Here is a 16,092-nt window from a genome sequence, read left to right as displayed (position 1 = left end):
GACCAGACTGGAAAAGAAAACACCTTCCAGATGTTAAAGTGAGACCAGTGGAAGAACTGCTTAAAGAAGGAGTACTGGATCTCTCTCCTGCAAATGGAACAGAAATTCCATATGAAGGATGGATAGGTGTTAATTTCACCTTGTCCCAAAAAAATGCATGTGGAATGATAGACAAACCAGTCCTGGTTTCCATCCTGGTTGCAAACAGTAGCCTTGAATGCCCCATCATTAGCTTCAATGTAATTGAAGAACTGGCTCTGAGGAAAGATGGAGGTCTTATGGTCCAGAAACTCTGTTCTGCACTAGATGTGGGACACAAAACTGCAAGAGCTGTCCTGTCAGTGTTTTAAAAAAAACAAACCTGGAAGGCTAGCCCAATCTGCTTGCCTGTCTACACTGGGTAGGCAAGCAGTCATCATCTCACATAGCAAAGTGATAGAAGTGGAATGAAGCCACCTGACCTGACATAAAAGAAACTTTATGTGGTCCACAGTTAGTGCTGGAACCAGGAGACACCATGACCTGAAGGACTAGCTACCCGAGAGCAGCCGATTAAGATTCCATGCCAAGATAAGGGTAAGATTGTAGTGACAGCTGAAAATTTAACTGACCATGATATTACCCTGTGTGGCCGAACGACACTTGGCTGGTTGCATAATGTTGATTGGGGTTTGCCCAAGGGTCAGAAACAGCTGCCATTGGTCAGTGGTGCTACCAACCAGACAGAGTAGGTCAGCCCTCCAGCACTTCTACCAGGAAGTAAAAACACACATACAGGATTTACTTAACAGAACTTGGATCCAAAAATCCTACTCCTCATACTCATCTCCTCTGGTGTGTGTGAGGAAGAAAGATAAAAGTCTTCGTTTGTGCATAGACTACAGACTGTTGAACTTAAAAACAATCCCAGACCGTCATCCAATCCCTAAAATACAGGAGATCTTAGAAAACCTCAAGGGCAATTCCTGGTTCACAGTGTTGGACCAGGGGAAGGCTTACCACCAAGGTTTCATGAGTACAGATCATGTACAGTCCTTATAATGTAACCCACATAAAGTGGGTATGCCTCTTTAAGAAACAGAGGTTAAGGAAGCTAGGTAGTCTACCTAGCCAATAGGAAGTTTAGTTTCCAGTGCATATGAACCAATCAGAATGCAGACTGCCGTTGTGAGTCCCGCTCTTCTCCCCCGGGTCTGCAGCACCGTTGGTGTGCGGGAGAGTTCCGACGTAATGAGACTGCTGAGCTGTGCAGTGTAAGAGTATGTATGGAGACAGTTAAAGTATTATATACGAACTGTAAACGAAACCTTTTGTAAATAGATTTTCTGTTGATCATCCAACTTCTAGGCTGGAAATAGTTTATTGAGTACAAAGACTGAACTTCAGTTTTCTGCCGTTAGGAGCCGTTAGCTCTTTCTGGCAGTTGGCTCGTCTTATTCTCCATTCAGCTGAAGGTAAAGCCTACACTATAAAATATTTTTACTTTACTAAGTTCATATTATTGAGGTTAAAACATAAAAAATATGCCTTGTTGCACTATCTAGTGCCCCACGCATCCAGACTGAGTCCCACTATACTGTTGTCCCAAACGTGTCGCATTGAGATCGGTGAGCATATTCTGAGCCTTTCATTTGGGTTTTTGTTCTGTTTATCACATTGTTGTTAAAAAAAATTGCCTTTATTTGATTTATTTAATTATTCAAATGTAAACCTTTGCTGAGTGCGGGTAAAATGTAATGTTTTATTATTGTGTTTGAAAAAGGATTTTACGATTAGAAGAAAAAGTGAAATGAAAATGCAGTGAAATACTGCATTGAGGTAAAAAGAATCGGTTATTGTAAATTTGAGTAATTTAACAACAAATTGATGTCAGATATGACGTCTACAAAAACATGACTTAAGGATTAAAGCTAGAACAGCTTAATAAAAATCCTATATTTCTGTTGGTCCTGTCTGTTGACAGGTCAGGTTTGTATTTTTATTTTGCTGGATTGTTCCTGAGGTGGATTCCTCCGATGACCTTGATGGCGAGCCTTCCCACCTGGACTTAGAGAAAGAACTGGATTTCTTCTTTCCCATTTGGAGGCCTGCTGCACCCTGCGGTGTGGTAGGCGTGTAACACTCACATCTTCACACACAGCTGGTTATGTGTGAGACCACTGACTGACATTCTTCATTCTTATTGTTTTATCCTGAAATTTTGGACATTACCTTTTGGACCGGTTTTTATTTCAGACATTGTAACAAACTGCTGTGGTGGAAATTCTCCTCATGTGAATGATGTCGAATTAAACCCGAGTTGGAAATTAATTGGATGAATCTGTTGACCAATATAATTTAGAGTACAGATTACCAGGGTCCACCCAAAATATTTGAAACTAAGAATAGCACTTGGCCAAGTATTATTATTTTATGTATTTTATTGTAATTTTATTTTCATAATTGTGTGTCTTGTACAACTGTCAATTTGATGTTTTATGTCACTAAAGCCAGTTGTTTTTTAAATCCATCCAACTGCCTTTGTGTGTCATTTAAACACCCCACTGTGCTCCGATAGCCAAACCTATTGGCCCATTTATCTAAAATATATATACTACCCTTCTCCACTGTGAAGGGTATTAACCTCAAATGAGCAGTGAACTCTCACACCTCTCATACCTTAAACCAGGGGCGATTCTAGGATCTGACTTTTAGGGGTGCTTAGCCCCCAGCAGGGCTAAGCACCATGAGAAGATATTCGTTGGTGCGGTTTTCTAAATCTAACTGCTCATTTACATACATTCACAAACAAAATTAAGAGACACGTTGTCAGTAATTCACAGAACAAAAGAACAATGTTCATTTTACTCAAACATATACTTATAAAGAGTAAAATCAGAGAAACTTTAGATTTTTTCCAGAGGTGGATATACTCAGTATGAAACAGAATCTCTAGATTACATCACACCTGCCAACATCTGCTAACATTAATGAGACACAAGCAGCTGTGGAGTGACACAGTCCTAGGGGGGGTCTGCTCTCCCGAAAATTAAAATAAAATCTACTCAAAACTGCAGTTCGTTTGAAGAACATTTTACTAAATTCATAGGATTAATAAACCTAAAACCAGATTATCATCAAGGTAGAATTTCAGGTTAATAAATAGTGAAATTGAGTCCTTAACCTGAACTTTATTTGAAAATTATACTTAGAAATTGCATTACCCTTATTTTTATCTGGATGTTATGCGACTGTTGGCCTTTTTTCTTTAAACAAGAATGAATGTCCATTTATGGAAAAGTAGACATGATGAGTCAGGGTTTTATAATTTCAGTTCACAGTTCATGAAGTGGGCCTGTCACAGATTCAGTACCATACACCTTTCTGTTCACACAGAAACAGCCTGACATTCTGCACTGTTCTTTCGTTTGACCTTATTTAAGTGACTCCAGAGAGATTTGGGAAATTAATTACAACACAACAGTCACTAATCAAACTTAAAAAAACAACAACAATCAGAGTAATTAACAAGGCTAAGGACCAGGATCAGACTAACCCATTATTTATCCAAATATTTTACACATATACAACATTTTGTACAGAGCTACAAAATACTCTTCAAATAAATAAAGCCAATGCTGTACACAATTTCATTCATAAATATAAAAATAATTCTAAATTAATTAAGTACTGCATTGCCCATTGCAATAAATTACTAAGCATAATATTTTGCATTGCAAATTGTCATCTGAATTAAGGTGCTGGTGATACAAGTCTGACCCCTTATAGCTGGTTAAAATAATATATATATAATGGTCTTTACTGTTTTGTTTGGAGGCTGGTTCTACAACAAATTTACTAGAGGGGCCTGTGCAGACAATGTTTTTATGGAGACACTTAAAAAAAGAATTAAACAAAAACACAGCAATATTTCATCATTTAATAATGTGAACAAAGAGCCACTTGTGTCTCCAGAGATTCAGGTTGCAGGTTTATTAGATGGAAAGTGTGATCCTATCTCCATACAGCAGTTAAAAGAGCAGTACCATAATTTTTAATTAATTAAATTAATTTTCATTAAAAATACTTTTAATGTATTTTTAATAATACCTTAAAAAGAAAATTGTGAAGAAAAAATATCTACCACAGAATATTTAAAAAAGACATTTATTTAGTATAATTTCTTTAGAATCCCTCTTAGCCCCCGTCTAGAACCGGCCCTGGACTGCAGGTTTGTTGTATTTTTGCTTAGCATGTTTTTTCTTCATTGATATTAAGTCAGATTATCCAAACTGGTAAACCACATTAATAAAATATTAGTGAAGTAATACATTAAATGACCACTGAACAATTATTCATAAAATATATAAACATTTTTGAATAAAACACACAGAAAGTAATGTGATGTAGGAAATATTTAGGTATTTACTGTTAATCTATTCGTATGATTTGTTCTTTAAATGACCACTTATTTTGGCTAATGCTATTATTTATTAAATATCATCCCAACTCAACATCCTAAGCAAAGAATCAAACCACAGTAGTCAGCTAAAATCACAATAAGAAACTTAATCAATAATAACTAAATGTTTTGTACCATATCAGCCTCAGGAGATGATTGAGGATGAAGAGACGCTGATTTCTGGTTCTTTAGGTTCTGACGGGTCTGACAAAAAGACACTATTTTTTTTTGTCTTTCGATGTCCACAGTATCCATCCTCTCTTAAATTATTCAGCTTATAATGCGCGTCTTTTTACTGACGTCTGTATTTTAAGAGCGTTTTTGCTTCTAAGGACATGGAATCGAGTCGAGGACGTTTTAAAAAGACGCAGGTTGATAGCAGCTCACCGCGGCTGCGTAGTGTCCGTCTCTAGGCAACGGTGATGTTCAGCGTCGGTCCGTAGCGTTCGGGGTCCTTTAGTCTCCCGCCACGACAATTTAGTTGACCTTAATATTTCCTGTGTTTTATTTTGGTCATTATTGTTAAACTTAGTGTTGACGTGTGTATGATAGGCGTTTCTATCGGACAGATATGTATCGGTTAAATACGGGACGCACATTTAACGGCCAAATATGAGACGACTCCGTATTTTACGGGAAGGGTGGCAACCTGATTCAGGGGTGCTGAGATACAGTTTTAGGGCCTAAACAGGCCTAGATATGCCACTGCCTTAAACAAAATCTCTGGGGAAAATAATGGATCTCCTCTGCCTCCTCCCTGTGTTCTGCAGAATTACTCAGCTCGGTCAGAAAGAACCAATCAGAACCAGCATTAATCAGCTCGCCGTGCTATCAGGAAGTTTTGCTTTAGTAACTCTGGATTGTTTATTTTGATGCAACCTGCATTTGACTTTGAATGAATGTTTCCTTTATTACTTGATGTGGCTTCACTGCCTTTGCTTTGCCTGCAGTAAAGTAAAGGCTTTACTTTGACTTTTCCTCAGAGTGTCATTCAGACCATGCCAGTTATGGCCTAGTTTCACTGTGATTAGAGACACATTTTAACAGGCACGTGCAGAGGGGGAGCAAAGGGGGCATGAGCCCCTGTCTCTTTTATCCTTGATGCCCCTTTTTGAGTTAAAAAAAAAAATCTTTTTTAATTTTTATTCTTATTTTATTCTTAGTAGAACCTGTCCTACTAAGAACCTCAGCATCACTAACATGTTTAAATGTCAATAAGGTGAAGTCTGAGAGACTTTTAAATGCTTAGTGTTTATATGTTGGTGATTTTGTATCTCAAATTCAGTTGGTTTTGTGTGTCTTCTGTGTCTTTTAAAGTTTTGCATATTAGGGCTAAAGGGAAAAAACTATTAAAAACAAAGAATAGTGGAGGCAAATCAACTTAAAGAGAAATGAGACACCAAGAATAAGGTGTGAACAGCTCAAGCACAGAAGCAGATAAGATAAGACATGAACACAAGTAAAAGGAAGCTGCAGCTCACAATTAACAGAAAAAGACTGTGACTCATGAGATTTGAAGTTTACATTTGCAATAATAAAAAAATGTGTTCTTCTGCAGATAAGTTCAGCTTATGAACTTCTGCTTCTGCCTTTTGTATAAAGCAGCGTAGACCAGGGCTGGTGGGCAGAAGCCTTATTCATTTTACTTACTCAGTGTTTTTGTATTTTGCTCTTTTCATTTTAACGTCTTTGGATCCTGATTTATTTAAACAATCTAAGAATAATTGGAGGCAAATCAACTCAAAGAGAAGTGAGACACCAAGAATGAGGTGTGAACAGCTCAAGGTCAGATAAGACATGAACACAAGTAAAAGGAAGCTGCAGTTCACAATTAACAGAAAAAGACTGTGACTCATGAGCTTTGAAGTTTATATTTGCAATAATAAAGAAATGTGTTCTTCTGCAGATAAGTTTAGTTGTTTTTTAATCTGTTGATAGGTTAGATTATGAACTTCTGTCCACATTTTCTTCATAACCCAATCACAGCTTGTCCTTTTCCAGGACTTATATTGATGAAGCTGTTTTATCAGTGGATTTGGTCTTAAATTAATAACAGAATATCTGAATTGGATCGTCTAAATATCTGCTGAGATTCTCCTGAACTCCCTGCTCATCGTCTCTAAGCATCATTTGATGGTTTTTAAGGTATTTAGTCAGTTAGTGTCGCATAGAGCTGAATAAAAACTTGGTTATTTCTACAGGGTTCAAATTGCTCCTGTCAAAACTGAAAATCCATTTCAAGTGTTCTTTAAAAAAAAAACTTTTGTTTAGTGTTTATATGTTGGTGATTTTGTATCTCAAATTCAGTTGGTTTTGTGTGTCTTCTGTGTCTTTTAAAGTTTTGCATATTAGGGCTAAAGGGAAAAAACTATTAAAAACAAAGAATAGTGGAGGCAAATCAACTTAAAGAGAAGTGAGACACCAAGAATAAGGTGTGAACAGCTCAAGCACAGAAGCAGATAAGATAAGACATGAACACAAGTAAAAGGAAGCTGCAGCTCACAATTAACAGAAAAAGACTGTGACTCATGAGATTTGAAGTTTACATTTGCAATAATAAAAAAATGTGTTCTTCTGCAGATAAGTTTAGCTTATGAACTTCTGCTTCTGCCTTTTGTATAAAGCAGCGTAGACCAGGGCTGGTGGGCAGAAGCCTTATTCATTTTACTTACTCAGTGTTTTTGTATTTTGCTCTTTTCACTTTAATTTCTTTGCATCCTGATCTATTTTATGATTTAGATTTTTCTGCCAAAAGAAAATAAACAATCTAACTAAAACACAGAAACCATTTTTGATATTTTGAAATTCATCCTTCCAGAAGCTCTTCATATAACTTCAGGTATGACTCATTTTTTTACGCTCTAATTTGCCAGAATAATTAAACTTCCTTAAGGCAGAATTTTGGGAAATATGATGTTGAAACTGATGGAATAAGCCTTCGATGAGAGAAGATGTATTCTTAAACAAGAATGATAATAATGATAAAAACTTTAAATTACCCTTGATAAAACTAAGATTATCAATATAATACTGCAGTTCAACAGTTAGTCCAGTAAAAACAAAAACTGCAACATTTATCCATTGTCCACATGTAAATATTCATTATCATATTATTGTTTAAGCTTACGTTCAATAAAGCTGTTCAAATATTTATTAATGTCCTTTAAAACTAATGTATATGTAAAAAAAAAGGTTTGCTGTTTCAAATCAGATATATTTATATTATTTGACTTCCTCATAGTTCACCATCACACTTTAAAATGTAAAAAAAAATGTCTACGTTGCTGCAGTGTAAACCAACATTACAGAGCAAATATCATAAACAGCAGATTTTGAATCATAATCACATCCATTTCCATGAAATATTTGCAGAATTTTTACCGGCTAAGACTTCTGGCTGAAGTCCTAAATGTCTAGGGGTTTGTCCAGTCAAACATTTTAAAGTCTTGTCTTTAAAATTTGTCTTCACTTGTATTTTGACCTCTGTTTAATATCCATGTCATTTAATTGATTTAAAGGAAAGAAATTCCCTGCCCATCCTTCCTTTTTATCCATCTTATTCCTAATTTGCTCAGAAACTCCTCAAAAAAACCCAGGTAAAGTTCTAATTCCTAGTCCTAAAACTTTAATTATAGATTGTTTTTATTATTAAGATATACATAATTTTCAATTTTATTTCTTAAAATATTTAAATTTACATTGCTGATTCTCTTTTTAAATTGTTTCATTGTTTTGTGAGAGACAGCTGTCTCTTTTCCTGCCAGAAAGAAAAAAATGCTTGAGTGAAAATAAACAAATACAAATCTGCAATGGGTATGAATTTAGGATTCAACTGTATTGGTTTTAATTTATCTTGCAAATAAGTGTACAATAATCTCTTTTCAGGCCTAATCTCAAACTGTGGTGAAACACCTCCAGTGGTGCTTGTATCACAGTGTAAAAACTATCATAGATGATCATGATAAGGAAACAAGTTGGAGCTTTAATAATTTGACTTTTCTTTTCTTAAAACCTTAAAAGAGCAACCTTAAAATGATGAACACTATAAGATAAAACATTGCCATGTCTGTCTGCTTGTTTATTTTATGTTATACCCTTAGATCGTGCATTCAAATGACATATATGGGCATAGTAAATAACAAACAATGATAGGAAATGAAAAATCTGCATTTACTGTGTCTTTGCAGGACTAAATGCTGAAGGTGGAAACAATGACAATGTGGATGTTCCTGCTTGTGCTGTTTGGAGAGTCTGTCTCAACTGCAGAGGTAATTTAAAATGAGACAAACAGATTTGTGAGTTTTTTGATTCAGACATAAAGGTAAAGAAAATGTTAAACATCTGTCTTGTTGTCTTCTGGCAGATTTACAGATCCCACACTGATACTCCACTCCCATTGGACATGGCTGAAAACTCTGTCGATGACATGTACGAAGGCTGCGAGAACAAGATGGCGACCAAAGTAAAGACAGAGCTTTTGGCTAGAGAGAAAAAGATGAGCAAAAGTTTTAGGTTGGCTTGGGACGAAGCGGCGACAGAGTACAATAAGAAATGGAAGCCCAAGCCTGGGAAGAAAAAATCCCAAGTTCTGGAGAAAGAACAAAACATGGCCATCTATGCTTACACTCTGGACAAACCAGAAATATTCACTGAATTCAACAACGCGGTGCGAACTCAGAGGGCTCAGTACACGAGCACGTTTCAGTATCACTCACTGCACTTCTTCCTGACGGGCGCTCTCAGAGCTCTCAGAGCTCTCAATGCTCGTAAGCCAAACACAGAAAGATGCCTTACCGGTTACCGGAGGGTCAACAGAACATTCGAGCTGGGCGTTCTCGGCAAAGAAATCCGCTTTGGCGCTTTCACCTCGAGCTCGATGGGAAAGTATCCCCGCAAAGAAAAATTTGGCGACGAGACTTGTTTCGGGATTTACACCTGCTTAGGAGCAGACGTCTCACTGTACTCCAAGTTTGGAGAATCAGAGGGAGAAGTCCTGGTTCCTCCATATGAAATCTTTAAAGTTACAGACATAAAGCAGAGATCTGAGAACGAGGAGCTTCCATGTAACGTTGTGTTGACACTGAAGAGCACAGAAAAGATTCTGTCCAACCTAAACTGTGCACTTTTCAAGGATAACTGATCCAAATAAATCTTTAAAAATTATTTCCAATTTTAGTGACACATAAGAGCAGATTAGATTTATTTTGACAAGTATTTCTGTTTAATTACTATTGTATTATCAAAAAAATGTTTTTTAAATTCAGATAAAAGCTAATACATGCATAGTTTCACCATCATAAACATAAAGACCATTTAAATCAGGTCAAACATAGCTTTGGATGTATTTTTGCTTTTAACTGATGTTTAAAAATGTAAAAAAAAAAAAGAAAAAGAAGAAAAAACTATGCCAAATGAGCACATTTGACTGCAAACTGAAAGTATCTGTATACATTTCATAACTACTATCCTTCACATCCTCCTGTAAAATGACTCTTTGCATCATTCGGTACAAATAAATCTGGTTGCCACACTACAAATATGTCTGACTGAATTTATATTGTTTTAGTTTAGAGCAGCTTGTTTGTGGACTGTTGGACGATTGAGCCTGAAAGGTTTTAAGGTATTTTTCTTATTTTGTGGTTGTACATGTTTAACCCCATCAGAATTTGGTCTGTGCAAGTTTTCAGTTCACAATACGTTGGAACAAGTAAAGGGCCGCTTTCGAACCCATCTCCCTTTATTCCTCTCTAAGTGAGGCGATTCTAATTTTAAAACAAAATCAGGTGATGTGTTGGAGTACGAACTACAGAACCGAAACCGTTTTGGAGCTCAACATCTCAACTGGCCAGGTTCGGTTCAGCACCTTCATTTTAGGCTCTGATGAGTGGGATTTTAATGGAAATGTTTCATGTTTTGAGATATACTCTTGCTTTGGAGCAAACATAACTAAATACTCCGTCCTTAAAGGAAATAATCAAGTGGTGATTCCTCCGTATGAAGTTTTTACAGTCACTGACGTCCAGAAACAAACCAGTTCATGTAAAATCACTTACAAACTCACAATTAGTTTGAACTGTGTTTATGACAAAGAGCGCAACCAATTGCATTCCATAACTGCATTACCTGTGGAGGGATTTTGGCTCATTTTCACCATAATTTGTTTTGTCCTTCTGTCTCTGTTTTAGGGTCTCTGTCACTTTAAATCCAAGCTGCTGCTGGCCACGCCCAAAACTCTACGTTTACGCTCGCGCCAAAATGGCTGCCACCAGGTGCGCAGTTAGACAACCGTACATCTTCGACCCTGAATCAGACCCAAAAGCAGAATAAGTGGAGCCTCCTGCACAGCTAACAAGAACGCAGCTAGTGGTTTCTAAATTGTAAGTCAACAACAAAACACTTGTCTTTTCCAGCAGGCCCGTGCAGACAGTGTTTTTATGGAGACACTTAAAAAAAAGAATTAAACAAAAACACAGCAATATTTCATCATTTAATAATGTGAACAAAGAGCCACTTGTGTCTCCAGAGATTCAGGTTGCAGATTTATTAGATGGAAAGTGTGATCCTATCTCCATACAGCAGTTAAAAGAGCAGTACCATAATTTTTAATTCATGAAATAAATTTTTATTAAAAATAATTTTAATGTATTTTTAATAATACCTTAAAAAGAAAATTGTGAAGAAAAAATATCTACCACAGAATATTTAAAAAAGACATTTATTTAGTATAATTTCTTTAGAATCCCTCTTAGCCCCCGTCTAGAACCGGCCCTGGACTGCAGGTTTGTTGTATTTTTGCTTAGCATGTTTTTTCTTCATTGATATTAAGTCAGATTATCCAAACTGGTAAACCACATTAATAAAATATTAGTGAAGTAATACATTAAATGACCACTGAACAATTATTCATAAAATATATCAACATTTCTGAATAAAACACACAGAAAGTAATGTGATGTAGGAAATATTTATGTATTTACTGTTAATCTATTCGTATGATTTGTTCTTTAAATGACCACTTATTTTGGCTAATGCTATTATTTATTAAATATCATCCCAACTCAACATCCTAAGCAAAGAATCAAACCACAGTAGTCAGCTAAAATCACAATAAGAAACTTAATCAATAATAACTAAATGTTCTGTACCATATCAGCCTCAGGAGATGATTGAGGATGAAGAGACGCTGATTTCTGGTTCTTTAGGTTCTGATGGGTCTGACAAAAAGACACTATTTTTTTTTGTCTTTCGATGTCCACAGTATCCATCCTCTCTTAAATTATTCAGCTTATAATGCACGTCTTTTCACTCATGTCTGTATTTTAAGAGCGTTTTTGCTTCTAAGGACATGGAATCGAGTCGAGGACGTTTTAAAAAGACGCAGGTTGATAGCAGCTCACCGCGGCTGCGTAGTGTCCGTCTCTAGGCAACGGTGATGATCAGCGTCAGTCCGTAGCGTTCTGGGGTCCTTTAGCTCCTGCCACGACAATTTAGCTGACCTTAATATTTCCTGTGTTTTATTTTGGTCATTATTGTTAAACTTAGTGCTGACGTGTGTATGATAGGCGTTTCTATCGGACAGTTATGTATGGGTTCAATACGGGACGCACATTTAACGGGTGTTGGTCCCACACATGCCCACATATATACCGTACTGACTGAGGCCAGAAACATCACAGAGATCCCCAAAAGTGCCAGGAGGGAGACCAGCTGCCAGGACCTCAGCCACTACGAGGATGCCAGCAGGTACCCCTAGCCTCCAAACCCTGTACCTATCGTCCATCCAGGCTTACCAATCCCACATCCCTCTGGCCCTTTTCCATCCTACCCATGCCCCAACATGGGCAGGCGAAGCACCAAAACAGCCAGATGCTGAACTCATCATCAACGTTTCAAAACCAAACTCCTTGTTCATGACATGTACAAGTCTTTAGGAAAGCAGAAGCTCATGGGAAGACAAGAAACATAAAGTATGATGTGGCACTTTCCATTGATCGGCTGTTAAAGATTGACAAGCATACACCATTTGAACTTTGCTCTAGTGGTCATGCACCTTCAACCTCTTGAGAAGACATCTGTTGAGGCTTTCAGAGGAATGGAAGTGTTCAGTAACCAGCCTACGTACCACGAACGTTTAGGCTGGACGTCTGTCCCCACAGACGGGGCTTTGTCCACCAGTGAAGCACAATGAATTTTAACACGAGCACTCTAGTGGCTCTTGCCAATTGAACTTTCCTCTGAAATATACGGATTTGGTTTGCTTCCGACCAAACGGCTGGATTTTAACGAACATGTTAACATGCTTCCAGCTTCCTAACAGATTATTGGTCTCTTAGATGGAGCTGTATGGTAAATCACTAGTAATGCATGTGCTATAACTTCAACAATGTAACTAGTTAAAATCCAACAGTAACAATTCAGGCCTAATGGTTGAAAAGCAGCAGTGACATCTGTTGAGTGTGGCACTGGAACATGTCGGCTCTGGTCAATGGGCAGGTATAGCTCTGAATTAGAGTTAGAGACAGACGGGGACTTTGACGTGCATGACTTCGACACGTTGCAGTCAATGACATAGTTAGGAGGCCAAGCAATGAGTTAAAATTAGCATCTAGAAAGAAGCCACAACTTCCAAACGTTTCAACCTGCCAGTTAAAGATAGTGATATTGAAATTTGCAAAGGGAAAACTACTCCCTTTGTCCAGGGAATGTTCCCTTTGCAAATTTCTTCTGTGTTTGATGGTTAGCCTGAGAACTCCTCCTTCTTTTTCTGTATAAAACCCTAAATGATACCGAGAGAAGAGAATTTCTTGAGTTTAGTCCTTCAAAACTTTTGAATTTTGTACTTTTCCTTATTTTTGATCACTTTTTAACAATCTTTTTAAGCTTTGATTTGTGTTTTGGCAAAAACACATTTTTTTTCAGGGGTCCTTCATCCATACAGAAGCATTTTCTACATCTCAGGTACAGATATTTTTGTTGGTTTCTTCAAATGTGTTGCATTAAATACCAGAATAAAGAAATGTGTTTTTTTTAAAGGAAGGATATTAGGAAATACGGTGTTAAAACTGATGGATCAAGAATATGATGAAAAGTTGTAACCCAATAGAAAAAGTCTTGTACCAGTTTGGTAAATTGAAGTAGAGGAGAAATTTTAACATAATTAGATAGCATAATTCTTGAAAATATTGTTTAAGATGTTTGTGTCTGTTCATACCTGCTCTTTTATATTTTTTCTACTTATAAACCTATTAAGATTTCCAAATGCAAATCTTTATGGTACTATGAATCTATGGGTACATTATCCTCTGACCCCTTAGCTATCAGCTACAGCCAGCCACCAACAACTTTTGAAAATTTTAAACAAAAAGTGCAACCCTCAGCCACTGTTCAAAAATAAGTAAAGTGAACTGTAGATTTTAAAATTCATACTCCATAAACAAAAACCGTGGCATGGTCTTTGACAGTTCTTCTTAATATGATCAAAAACAAAAAGAAGAGCTTTTTCCCAGCTAAAAAGCATTAGTTAACTGAGGTCCTACATTCAAACAAAGGACTTTTTGAAAGTAAGTCATATCTTTTGCTTGGATTATTATAACTCTATATATGCTGGTCTTAACAGAATCTTAGTTCAGATATGGGAAGCTCATCTATAGAAAGAAGATGGAGGATTAGCTACAGCAGAGCAACTTCACAGAGTTTTGGAGGAGCTTGAAAACAGTTTCAGCTCACAAACCAAAGTCCCAGGCTCCAGCTATTTCTGCTCTTTTTTTTATTTCTTACTAAGACTGACTGATACATAGAGAAATCTTTAACATGTTGTTAAACAAAAAGCTCTTTTTTTGTCATGCTTTCTAGTTGTCTGCTGACACAAGATGGCAATGCTAGCAGTTTCGACAGTGGTTCTGTTATCATTCGGATGTTGCATTGGAGCTCCGGCACCACAAAAGAAGGTTAGGGTGCATTATTTTGGGGATTGTTTTAATAAGTGCAAATGCACATATGGATAGAATAAATATTAATAATGAGTAACATGTTTCCTTTGTTTCCTGTTTAGATTTGCTCATTCCCACTGGATTTAGCTCCAAACTCTGTTGACGACATGTACAACGGCTGCGAAAATCAGATGGAAAGAAAAGTGGCCAGTTTGCTAAATACAGAGAAAAGGGGTGAATTTAGAGATGCTTGGCGTGTAGCACAAAAATACTACAACAATAAATGGGCAACCACCAGCTCAAGGCTGAAGAAAGAACAAATCATGGCTATTCATGCTTACACCCTGGAAAAACCACCACTATACGTTGAGTTCAATAAGGCAGTCCGAACACAAAAATCTGGGTACACGACCAAATTTCAATATCATGCACTACACTTCTACCTCACCATGGCCCTACGCTCCCTTAAGCGCAATGCACCACAGTGTGTCAAGACTTATCGGAGAACCAACTGCAAATTTGAAACAGAGATCAACAGAGAAATTCGCTTTGGTGGCTTTACCTCCAGCTCAGAGGGTGGTTATCCTTCTCCTCATTTTGGCGACCAATCATGTTTTGAGATTACCACCTGCTTTGGAGCACGCATCTCAAAGTTCTCTATGTTTGAATCGGAAAAGGAGGTCCTGATCCCTCCGTATGAGGTTTTTAAGGTAACAGACATAAAGAATAAATCTTGGAAGAATTTCCTTCCATGCCAGGTTGTCTACAAACTGAAGAGCACAAAAAACCCACGTTCCAGTTTAAACTGTGCTCTCACCAAATCAGGTTTGTGATGAAATGTTCCCCCCAAAAAGCAGCACTGTGCAAAGTTAGACATAAGTCAGGTATAGTCTGCCCAATTTTAGTTTTATAAGTAATTACCGTAAATATAATCATAAGAAACATACAAGACTGAATAACATATATTAACCTTGACTGAACAATTTCACAATTACTTATAAAAAAATATGTATTGACTAAATTCTTGATATTCAATTAATTGTTGATACATTCATTTATATAATTCTGCTTCCATGTTATCTATGACATTCATAAATAATCTAATAATAATGATTTCTGTATTTATTATATTTTGGCACTTAGAAACTCAATATATTGCTGAAAGCAGATCATTCCTTCCCACTGTCACTTCCTGCTTACTGAAGATACTAACCTGACTGCTCTAAGCAAATAGTTGTTTCTGTTTGAGAGAAAAAATATTAACTGCCATAAAATAATAATCTGTATTTGAATATTTTAAACTGCAATTTCATTTGAACTGGACTGAATGTGTAACTGAATCTGACTTTATTTATTTCGCACCTTCTCCCTATTGAGAAAGGAGGCAGAGCCATCGCTGAAGCCCTAGAGTATCTCCGCAAAACCATGAGACCAACCACCTATGAACTTAAGACTGTTTTGCTCCATGTTTATGGTCCACTGTGGTCTCCAAACTTGGTCCAGTCTTCTCACAACATCTCCGTCTAAGACATAGGTGTCAAACTCTGGCCCGCGGGCCAAATTTGGCCCGCAGTGTAATTATATTTGGCCCACGAGGCAATTTCAAATTAATATTAGAGCCGGCCCGCCGGTATTATATGGTGGCAACGATGTGATGCCGCATTCACCGCTTATACTACAAATCCCATAATGCTCTGCTGTTTTTTGGCGCGTCAATCAGGC

At 37.0% G+C, this 16,092-nt stretch overlaps 2 protein-coding genes across 2 annotated transcripts; both read left to right on the top strand.

The window, feature by feature from the left end:
• The first annotated feature begins 7,084 nt into the window (after positions 1-7,084).
• On the top strand, positions 7,085-9,942 carry LOC102230835 (NAD(P)(+)--arginine ADP-ribosyltransferase 1-like). Its single transcript, XM_005807889.3, has 3 exons — positions 7,085-7,280; positions 8,629-8,709; positions 8,805-9,942. Exons 2-3 carry the CDS (start codon positions 8,635-8,637, stop codon positions 9,579-9,581), a joined length of 852 nt encoding a protein of 283 aa, XP_005807946.3. The 5' UTR covers positions 7,085-7,280; positions 8,629-8,634; the 3' UTR covers positions 9,582-9,942.
• A 3,385-nt stretch (positions 9,943-13,327) lies between these two features.
• LOC102230571 (erythroblast NAD(P)(+)--arginine ADP-ribosyltransferase-like) lies at positions 13,328-15,203 on the top strand. Its single transcript, XM_023334541.1, has 3 exons — positions 13,328-13,399; positions 14,294-14,388; positions 14,493-15,203. Exons 2-3 carry the CDS (start codon positions 14,311-14,313, stop codon positions 15,201-15,203), a joined length of 789 nt encoding a protein of 262 aa, XP_023190309.1. The 5' UTR covers positions 13,328-13,399; positions 14,294-14,310.
• Positions 15,204-16,092: the final 889 nt, after the last annotated feature.

Source organism: Xiphophorus maculatus, chromosome 5, assembly GCF_002775205.1.
Source record: "Xiphophorus maculatus strain JP 163 A chromosome 5, X_maculatus-5.0-male, whole genome shotgun sequence".
NCBI lineage: Eukaryota > Metazoa > Chordata > Actinopteri > Cyprinodontiformes > Poeciliidae > Xiphophorus > Xiphophorus maculatus.
The sequence above is the reverse complement of the archived record's forward strand: the minus strand, read 5'-3'. Positions and strand labels throughout refer to the sequence as shown.